The sequence below is a fragment of the Haplochromis burtoni genome, unplaced genomic scaffold (assembly GCF_018398535.1).
Source record: "Haplochromis burtoni strain Fernald_Lab_line unplaced genomic scaffold, NCSU_Asbu1 Contig_23, whole genome shotgun sequence".
NCBI lineage: Eukaryota > Metazoa > Chordata > Actinopteri > Cichliformes > Cichlidae > Haplochromis > Haplochromis burtoni.
The window spans coordinates 163,950-175,206 of record NW_024582384.1 but is presented as its reverse complement, the minus strand read 5'-3'; the positions used below and the strand labels follow the sequence as shown (position 1 = coordinate 175,206).

At 41.5% G+C, this 11,257-nt stretch overlaps 1 protein-coding gene across 1 annotated transcript in view; it reads right to left on the bottom strand.

Moving 5' to 3' along the window:
- The window catches only part of sdad1 (SDA1 domain containing 1), a 6,976-nt gene extending 4,196 nt beyond the window's left edge, over positions 1-2,780 (bottom strand). Inside the window, exons 1-8 of the mRNA XM_005917342.3 lie at positions 2,566-2,780; positions 2,358-2,462; positions 2,179-2,277; positions 1,970-2,080; positions 702-773; positions 510-610; positions 354-411; positions 191-265 (exon numbers count right to left, since the gene is read on the bottom strand). Coding sequence (XP_005917404.1) covers positions 191-265; positions 354-411; positions 510-610; positions 702-773; positions 1,970-2,080; positions 2,179-2,277; positions 2,358-2,462; positions 2,566-2,655 — 711 coding nt within the window. The 5' untranslated portion in view covers positions 2,656-2,780. The remainder of the gene's footprint in view (positions 1-190; positions 266-353; positions 412-509; positions 611-701; positions 774-1,969; positions 2,081-2,178; positions 2,278-2,357; positions 2,463-2,565) is intronic.
- Positions 2,781-11,257: the final 8,477 nt, after the last annotated feature.

The window sequence follows — 11,257 nt, the reverse complement described above, 5'->3', positions numbered from 1 at the left end:
CACACACACACACACACACACACACACACACACACACACACACACACACACACACACACACACACACACACAACAAATCTAAACCATATTTGTCTGTTTCAAATGCATTCTACCTTAGCATGAAAGAAAAAAAAATTCTATATTGTATCATAACATATCATACATCAAACTGTCCATCTTTGATGCTTACCTCTGATTCTGAGTCACTCTCATTTTTCTCATTTTCATCTGTTCCCAGGAAGAATTTAAGGCCTGCAACAAGGATCTAAACAAGAAGATTGCCTGGTCATAAGCACTAATGTTTCCACTTAATCAATATCATAAGCAACGTATTTAATACCCCCAAAATATACCTTTGTCACTTTGGAGAAGCACGTAGTTGTGATAACATTAACTGTCTTGGGATCATTCCTGCAACAAAACAAAAAAAGAAAAGATGTTCAAACAAAATAATTATACATTGGCTGTAAAATAGCCGCTTTAACGTTTCCGTTTCACTTTGAACCCACCATATGTTCCTTTTGTACAGCTCCACCATCACATCTAATGAGATCTTTGCTGCTATCGGATTACTGTCTCTCAGCATGGTGTACATGAAGTTCTGTAACATCTGTAACAAATGACAGCACAACGCTGTGAGTGCACACCATTTTACAAAGACTATCAAACAATATCAGGGTGCACAACAGCTGTGTACTTACTGTGTTGACCTTGTTGTTTTTATGTTTTGCGTTGATGTTTTTGATGTCTGCTACAATGTGTGTGTACAAAGTCTGAAGAGAGAAAAACATTGTTTACATGAAAGCAAAACAAACAAACAAAAATAAACAGAAGCAATCAGAAGACTGTCCCATTGGTAGGTCTGCAGAAGCTCTAACAGCAGAAAACCAGGTCCACAGATCAAAGTTATTAACTCATCACTACATAAGGCATTCACCAGTTAGCAAAATTAAACTCACTGGCCACTTCGTTAGGTACACCTGCTCGAGTGGTTGTTATAGTATCAGCGTTATCTAATCAGACAATCACATGGCACCAGCTCAACGAATTTAGGCATGTAGACATGTTCAAAACAATCTGCTGAAGTTCAAACTGAACATCAGAATGGGGAAGAAAACCGATTTAAGTAAAAATGAAAAAAAATCCAGTGAATAGCAAGACTGCTTTAGGCAACAGGAGCTCAAATAACCACTCAGTACAACCAAGGTCTGCAGAAGAGCATCACTGACTGCAGAGTACATCAAATCTTAGTACCAAATGAGTATCACAGCAGGATAACACACCATTTCACAAAACTAAAATCATCGCAAACTGGTTCCTCAAACATGACAAGTTCAGTTCACTGTACTCAAATATCATGTACAGCCACCAAATCTCAATCCAACAGAATGCAGGCTTTTTTACATTTTAAATTCCTAAGTTTTAAAAGCTTAAAACCAACTAAAGCTATCAACAGAACATGAACAAGCAGCTTTATGACTAAAACAGCTGTACTGGATTGAGTCAACCAGCCAAGTCATTCAAAATCACACTCATGTTTACAACAGCAACCTGTGGAAAATTATGAGGTCGATATTTTATTTTTATTATTGCTCTAGCATATTGTACGAATATATATGTGTATATATAGAATAACGAATCTTGGCCAACAAATGGATAAGATGCCCCAGATGGCATGTTGGCTCTCGAAATTCTTAATGTCAAGAGTTTCACTTCCTGCTTAAATCTTAAGAAAAAAAAACCCAGCAACATAAAATAATTTCTATTATCCATATATCACGAATGGTCCTCATGCTCGGTATTGATCTAGTTTTTGGGCAAACTGTCTACATGTTTACACAGACAAAACTTTTGTTTATCTTTATAAATATCTAAACAACAGCTTCCCAGATTGCTCTCTCAAAATACTGGGAAAAAACTGTAATGTCCCTTAATTACGCTGCTGTTTGGGGAAAGAGCTTAGTCTTACCTTCCTAAGCAGCTTGTCATGACATCGCAGCAGCTCAAAGAAGAGCTCTAGGAGGCCTGAGGCATCAATCAAGTCTTTATTCCTCAGAAGGATCAGAGCTTTGCAGAAGGTCTGACAAAGACAGCAGAAATGCATATAAACCATTCAAGTCATTAGCAAAACTAAAGTGACGGGTTCACATGAATCCTGGTGTATGAACCCAACCTCACCATTCGTAGGTCCGGCTCCAGGACTGTGTGGTAACTAAGTAATAACTCAGACAACTCTTTAGGAAACGTGGAGAGCTGCTGGGGGAAGCAGTGACCAACCTGAAGGGCAAAGAATAATTGTATTGAGACAACTTCTAAGATTCAGGACTATTCACTACACCAAAAACACACCGGGTTACCTGAGCGAGAAACATAACGAGGTCTGCAAGCTCCTTGCTCGGTTTGTCAGGCTGCAGCTTAAAGATCTGCACATTGGACTGATAGTGTCGGTACTGTTGCAGAAACTGCGGACGAAAACGAGAGGATTAGATGAGCAAAAGAAGGCTCACACTTCCAAAACAACTCTACCAGCTAATGCGTTTAGCAGTCTTAGCTAACAACACTCACCTCCTCGACGTACGACTGCGGATCTCTTTTTATGAGATTCTGAAGTTGAGGCAGATTGTTTGGTAGTTTGTTGTTCTGTCGACCGGACATGGTTTAAGATTATATTATGTATGTGTTACAGAATAATGAAAAGCAGCAATTCTTACAGGGCAAGCATGGCCAATGTGTACGCTGCCATTTAATTTGAGGGGATCCAAACGTCACATCCGGCCACGCTGTCGTCACTTCTGTTTTCGTCTTCGAAGAAACGCTCGTGTACAAAAGTTAAAGGGGAGAAAAATCGTTGAATTCAAAGAATGTAAAACAATGCAGAGTTTTTGTGTGATAATATTTTGATTTTATATTCATAAGCGCTCTTTATATTTTGCACCAACTTTTCTTGCATTTAAAAATCATGTAAAAAATGTTTGTATACTTGAAGACAGTTCAATAATAATAAATAAATAACGGTATGATGAAGAGAAATGTGTCCAGTAAAGTCAGAAAGCTTTCCAACGAGTTTTATATGGTGGCCCTGAGAGGCCAAACGGACTGCAACTTAAGCAAACACCAGCAATAAGAAAAATGCTGCAAAAGCACACAAAACACAACGAAAATGGGAAAAAAGAAAACAGAAATAGGTAAAAACAGATTTCCATAGCACAAGGGAAGTGCTTCTGGGGAGACAAGAACCAGATGGACCAGTTGCGGGAACCAAAATATGCTAAGAATTGCGGTGGGAGACACTTAAAGAAGTGGAGGATCTATCCATTTTGTGAAGGAAAAAAAGATGAGAGGTAAGTGTTAGCCTAACTATTAGCCTAAAAATCCATCATCAGTATTATATGAATCATGATAAAACACACCTACCATGTTTTGGGTTCCTGCAACTGGTCCTCCAGGTTTATGATGTACTTTCATTTATCTTTACTTAGCTGATTATTTCTTGCCAGAATATGAATTCTAACAGTTGTCAAATGGGGCTGTAGGCTGTGGACCAAACTTCTTTTCTTTTCGTTTTTTTTGCCTGTCCCGATCAGAATTGGCAGTCTGAAGGCCAAGAAAGATGCCAAATGGATTTATTTTTCCAAGTGGGTCATTATGGCTTTGTCATATTGGTCCACTTGATTGATCTTTATTATCATTATCATTATTATTTATTTATTTTATTTTAAGTTATTACAGAGAAAGAAAGAAAGAAAGGGAGGGAGGGAAAGAAAAACAAAGGGGAAGAGGGACAGGAAGATATAGTGTGTGTCTGTGAACACACTTGTAATCATGTAACTATCTGCTAGGGGGTGTGGGGAGCCATAGCCCTGCCCCTCAGGGCCTGAAGCAGGTATGGAGGAGATTCAGGCCCCAGATATCCAACAGTGGCTTGTGTGTACTTAACGGGGTCCGACCAATGACTTTATTTTAATATTTTTAAATAGCTGCCACATAAGTATGAATCTAAAATATACATGTGTATTATAGAAAAAAAGCAAAAACGGTTGTGCTGTTTGTTCATAATAAATGGGTAGGGGTGCATAGTCAGTAAAAGTCACCAAGGCTCTGCAGAGCTCCAAACCTCCTCTGCCACAGACAGAAGCATAACAAATGTGCACTGGGAGCTTCATGGCATGGAGTTCTACAGCCAGTAAATCTATATGTATGTGGCCAAGAACCTTAGTCCATGTAATGTATCTTAGCACAGTTTACTTGTGGCAGTTAGGTCAGCTAGTGGGATGGCAGAGAGGGTAACCTTTACATTATTTTATTGTAGAGTGACAGGAACTGCCTATGAGCTTCTAATCAGGCATAAATATTGACAGAAAATGTATCAAAGGAAATACATTGATGAAAATCAAAGAAGAGAAATTTTTATGTGACGTTCCATTTTCCTGAGAACTGACTGGCTGTGATGACTTCTTCAAGTACTACATGCTACTTCGTCCTGCTAGTTAAACCTGCTGTCTGTTGTCAGGTCTCCTCCTGTTTCACTGGCATGTATCCATCACCAGAGGGCTCCACTGACCTGCCTGTAGACATCAGAGCAAATCCTAGTGGCTGGAGTTGCAAAGCTGGACTCAGACCTGGCGAGGCCAGGCAAGTTCAAAGGCAGTTGTGGTAAGAGAGAGCAGGGAGTATAGTAAAGCACTGGAAGGATGAGGTAGAAACAGGAAGCGTGTAGATTCAGTGGCCTTGGCATCCTCCATGACCTCATCCTGACCTAGCTGCTCCTCTTCTCCATCGCTGGATCCACCTGAATCCAAGCTGGGAGGCTCCAGGCGGTTAGCCTGCTGCTTCATAATCAGAACAAACCTGAATAAACTTCCCAAACACACATCTGCTCCTTCCAAACAGCCTCTGAAAAACTGCCTTTTGTTTATTTTCTCCCTCATTCTCGTCCTTGCCCTCAGGCTTTTCATCATGCCTATCAGTCATGTTGATGCTGTCTCCATGCTCTCTTTACTGGCCTCTTCACAACTGCACATGCCTGAATCTAGATTCGGGAGCCTAAATTGATCAGTGTTGAGCTTCTCAGATTTCACACTACCCTGGCTCACTGTAGCTGCTGCCTTTGAGAAAAAACTTTAACATCACTTTTTCTTTCTCCCTCGCTTCAGTCCCATCTTTACTTATTTACCCTTCATTTAATTATTAACGTCTGAATTCAAATCTTTTGCATATGACTGTCTGAGGTCTGGAACCCACTAAATGTCTTTCCTGTGCTCCAGCCTCTGCCCTGGCAAATAAATTAAATCACTTCTGAAAACTTCTCCTGTAGCTGTGATTTATTTGAATATTTAGGATAGGATTTAGAATTCAACTTTATTGTCATTACACATGTATACATACAGGGTAACGAAATAAAGTTTGCATCTAATCAGAAGTGCAAGAGCAGTAAGTGCAAAACAAGAGAAGACTGTATACAAGTAAGTTAAGTAGAGAGCAAATATACAGATGTACTGATATATACAGATACATGTAGTATAAATGGTGGAATAGTTATGAACAGATTGTGTACAGAGAGACCAACAATACAGCTGAACTACAGACAAATGTATAGCATACAGATGTTCTATATTGCTATACAGACGGAGCAGATATAGAGGTTTACTATGAACAAATATACAGATGTGCTACATATATACAGATGTAGCGTGTGGATAAACAGATCTACAGAGCACTATGAATATATCTACAGTAGTGGAAGCGTAGCTCTCTGAACAGACTATAATAGTGAACAGTGTACGTACGCAGTATAAAGGAGACTATACTATGTCAGTGTCCTAAAACTATAGCATTAACCAATGTGAGCATACAGTGAATGTTGAGAATGAAATGATCATGGTCCCTGGGAGGAGGAGTGTAGAAGGGTTAAGTGAGTGTGGATGGAAAGGTTCAGCAGGAGACTGAGCTCAGTAGGGTGACAGCTGTGGGGAAGAAGCTGTTTCTAAACCTGCTGGTTTTAGTCTGAAGGGTCCTGTAGCGCCTTCTGGAGGGGAGAAGCTGGAAGCGTTTATTGACAGGATGAAAGGAGTCCCTGAGAATGACATATCTTCTTATGGACCTCCGCAATGGCAGGAAGTGGAGTCCCTATGATGCATTGGGCGGTTTTCACCACCCACTGCAGTGCCTTGTGGTCAGCAACAGAGCAATTCCCATACCAGACTGTGACACAGTTTTTTTTTTGTTTTTTTGCCTGTCCCGTTTGGCTCTTTTGCCATCAGAATTGTTGTCTAAAGGCAAAGAAAGATGCCCAACGGATTTACTTTACCAAATTGACCATCCCAGCCTTGCCTAATGGTCCATTTGATTCACCTTTTATTGTTTATTTTATTTTCACTTACTGAATATGGGACAGACTTGACTGGGGGAAAGAAGGGGAGAAAGAAAGAGGGAAAGAGAAACAGCTGAGAAGAGGGACGGGGGAGAAGGGCAAAAAACAAAAACCAACAGAGATGAGCAGAAAAAAAAAAGAAAAAAAATGCATATATCAATCACCTGGTCACCTGCTGAGAAAGAAAAAAGAAAACAAGCAGAAGAGAACAAGAGTAATAGAATAAACAACATCACAATGATATATGGGAATATGACAGTAAATACTAAATATTAAACATTATTGTGCAGCACATAAGATCAACAGAACACAGTGTGCTTTGAGGTAGGAGCCAAAAAGGGTGTAGTTTGTGGGTGTGATCACCCGTGTGTACACCTGTGAGCATGGACGCGCTTGTTTTTTTTAAAAGGTTCCTTCATGTAATGATCTGCTAGAGGGTGTGGGGGGGCCACAGCCCCGTCCTCCAGGGCATGAAGCAGGTATGGAGGAGATCAAAACTCCAGACATCCAGAGGCCCCCAGAACACAAGAGACCAAGGAAGACCAACAGAGGGGCAGCCGCGCCACTGTCCCAGAAAGAGCTGAGGAGAGTCCCAGATGAGGGCTCACTCAGCAGCCGCGGAGCAGAAGCCAGGGGGAGTTGCAGTGACGCGCCCGTGAGCTCCGCCGGCAGCCAGCCGGCCTGAGTGACCGAGCCCCAGGCCGAGAGGCCGGGGGCACCCCACCTCCGAAGTGGCCCGAGCGAGCCCCAGGCTCCAGGCCCCGATAAGCGGCCGCCAAGGAGTGAGCCGGTGTGTACCTGGACGCCCACCCCCGGACACAAAGAACCACCAACGCACCGATGTCTGAGGGAGTCCGCCACTGGCAGGGGAAGTGGTGGTGGGGGAGATAGGCCTCCAAACCTTGGAGGGCCTGAGTGTCCCCAGAGAGGTGGCGCTGAACCCAACCTGACATATAGACACAGACATACAGGCACACACAGACACAAACATCCATTCCCACCCTCATGCTCTCATATCGTTAGCTTTATAGCATATGCCTAAGTCATTTTTGTCAAATTGAAAATATCAATTAAAAATATGCATGTGATATTTAGAAAATTAGTTTTGTCTTGTTTTCCGAAAACAGCAAAATACAAACTTAGGCCATTCCACCTATAGCTAACTCATATGCACTTATCCACACTCAACCAACGTGGAGACAGACATAAAGAGACGCTGTACACACGATCACACTCCCCAAGCGTACTCTAACCAAACCGGGTCTAGGTACCCTTGCCCCTGGAGGGGGGAACTGCACCCAGACCCAGGTGGTGTTACCCTTTTCCCTGCGGTGGGGGGAGGCAGACCGCCCCGACTCCGCAGCAGCAGGGAGGCCCCACACTCCAGACCGCAGTCGGACGGCCAACTCCTCCTCCTAGCCCCCCCGCTCCAGCAGGTCGCAGAGAATGGGGGTGAGAGAAGACTCCAAACCTCCCTCCACCCGCTCATTGTAGTGTTGATGCATGTGTGTTCTAAGGTGCATTTAAAACTGTGACACAGTTGATCAGGATGCTCTCTATTGCACAGCGGTAGAAGTTACTCAGTATGTCAGTATGTGGTTCTTCTTCAGTGCTCTCAAGAAAAAGAGGTGCTGATGGACCTTCTTGACTAGGCTGGAGATGTTATTTGACCAGGTCAGATTCTCAGTGATGTGGGTCCCCAAGAACTTGAAGCTGGAGACCCCGTCAACAGCTGTGCCATTTATGTAGATTTAGATGCCATTTATCTTCTCTCTCGTGAAGTCCTCAATGAGCTCTTTGGTTTTGCTGGTACTTAGAAGCAGGTTAATGTCAGCACCAAGCAGCTAGGTGCTTTACCTCTTCCCTCTAGCCCTGCGGAGTGCCAGTGTTGAGTGTGATGGTGGTAAAGCAGTTATGGCCTGACCTAACATGCTGGGGTCTGTTGGTCAGAAAGTCCATGATCCAGTTACAGATGGAGTTGCTGATTCCAAGATCCACAAGTTTGGTGATCGGCTTGGAGGGAATAACTGTACTGAATGCTGAGCAGAAGTCAACAAACAGCATTCTTGCGTAAGTATTGTATAAATATTCTCAGATCACATCCAGTGTGTGATGGAAAATTTGCAACGATTCTACAAAAAGGTTCTACATGGTTAGTTTTTTTTTTCTCTCTTCCTACTGGTGATAATCCAGTGGGGCTCCAGTCACTCCAGGCTCCCTGGTAGTTCCACAAAACGGACTGCAAACAAACTGGTGCATCCATGACTGATCCTGCTGCTTCCACTGCACTTCACTTCTGTATGAATTGATCTTTTCACGACTGTTCACTTTGGACAAAAAGGAAACAGAGGTGACACTGACTTCTGGCTTCGCAGGATGATTCCTCTTAACACCAAGAGCACGCACACAGTTTGTTTTAGGCCACCATGAATAGCTCACATTGTAAATCACAGAGCCAGTATTTTATGCTGAAGCTTACACTCACTGTGACAGGATGGCTCATAGGAGGTCATTACACTCTGCTTCATTTGGGTCCAGTTCAGATTAAAGGACAACACATGGAAAGACAGAAACTGGAAACAAATGTTTGAAAAATATTTACTGGTAGAAAACATTCAGTGAAAATAATATTCATTTTTCTGTTTGGCAAACTTCAAATCTGAGTCACCAAAAGCCAATCAGACAAGAGAGTTGGTATAAACAGAGAGAGGAGATGAAGCTTCTTTTAGACAGAGGAATGAAAATATTTAGATTCACTTTAAAGGACAATTCTCTATTTTCAGCACATTCCAGTTTCACTTTCTTGCCATTAGTAGGAAACTGTACAGAAGGTACAATTAGCTTAAAATACATTAACACAGAAAAGTAAGAGTGTGATTCTGGTAAAAGATAAAACCGAAAATTTAGCATTTTTAAAGGTCCCTGCTCACAGACCTCTCTGTCTCTTTTCTTAACTGCAGTATATATGCTTGATTATTTGCACTACATTGCAGTGTACAGTTAGACTATGATTGTATCCATGGGGCTTGAGAACAATTACATTTGTTCACACACTCACATTGTATTCATTTTCAAAGATCAGTGAGCACTTCTTTAAGGCTGGTCTGGAGACATTAAACTGCTCTAGGTGACAGAAAGTGTTGTAAGGACTAAGAAGACAGTATTAATCCCTAATTTTGGTACACATTATGACAGCTGTGATTTATGTATTGTGTATATTATGTGTTGAGGTTTTCTCTTTGTGACCGAGGTCCTTACTGGCAGTGAGATTTGTATTGAGCATGCACATATGTGCTGTTCCAGAAACGTGATGTTTTTATTGTAGTCACTGTAGCAAGTGAGATCAGGGAGAAATAAAACAGGAGAGATGGAGTGAAAAGATCAAACAACTGATCTTAAAGTCAATTATATATCATATAAATTAAGAGAACAAAAGGCTAACTCTGTGGAAGGCTGAGATACTCATCACTTCTGCAGATGAGCAGCAGAGACAGCAGAATAAACAGAGAAAGTGTTTTCTTGTTCTTACCATGTCCAAACTAATTTACAAATTCTACAAGACATGCTGTGTAAGTAAATACAAACAAGTTTGATCTGCATTTATTGAAAGATCATATCCCACAAACTTAGTTTAGAGGGTCCACACTGTCTACACTGTATTTAGTGAAGTCTGCAAGTTTTTGAACAGTGAAATTTGTTTTGTGCCCAAATCATTTTGCAGATCATCAGAACGAAAAGTTATTGGCCATGTTTGCATAGCCCTTTTCAAAAATATGCTTTCCTGACATTATTGTGTGTCGGATGGTGGTCAGGGCTATCCAGACTGACAAGTAGGACATTGAATGTTACTTCTATGGTGGGGAGGGAGCCTGAGATTGTCTAAATTGGGGGTCTGTTCCATAGCAAATGTAGAAAAAATGTTTTAAGAAAGCAAATAAGTCGGTGTTCTCAAAAAATATGATTGTTTGCTTGCAGGACACCAGGAGAGATGAGTCCTTTGGCTATATAATCGCCAGTGTGAATGGCTTACCTACATTTATTAAGCCTGTCCTTGATTCATTTCATCAGATCTACAGAGAAACAAAAACACCTCTAGTGCATCTGAGATGGTATATGGTATGAGTTATGACAAATGGGCAACTTCTGGTAAACGCCTGTGTACAACAATGACATACAATGAAACTACAGAAAATAAAATGTTGAAAACAAGTTAAATGTTTTGTTCTTGAAATATACAAAAGGGCAAAAAAGTAAAAGAATTTAACGCCTAAGTATTATTGTAATGCTTATAATCCCGCTCCCAAAGCAGCTGGTTAGTGTGCTCATGCGCAGGCTGGCTCTGATTTGCATAATTCACAATTGAGTAACCTTATCTTTCTTACACTGGGTATTGGTGGAGTTCCCTCAGTTCATACTCTGAAACAAGCCACTCTAGGTCATCTTCCTGGCTGGCTGCTCCTTGCAAACATAAGGTTTGAATACCAGGTGGGTGAGGGTTGTGTGCTCACACCCAGAGGACTCTAACAACATTATACTCTGCAGCTAGATGTGACACACTGGTCTGTCAGAGTTTACAAAATGAGCAGCAGAAGTAAAGTCGAAAGCTCTGGAACTCAACTTTGGTGATAGAGGATGAAGCTGTGTCTGAAGATGAAGGCCATAATGATATTAATTCTGAATCTGATGATTATATACCAAATGAGGGAACTGGAATTTCTCCATTAAACATAATAAAGACAGCGTCAGGGCCCACTAGAATGTCAGTGACTCGTTTGCTAAATATCAAGTCAGGTTTTGACTCATTTAGAATTAGATCGTCATTGAACCATGATCTGTGAGAGGTAAATAACACCACTGCACTTAATATTGACTGAAATAGTAACGGCA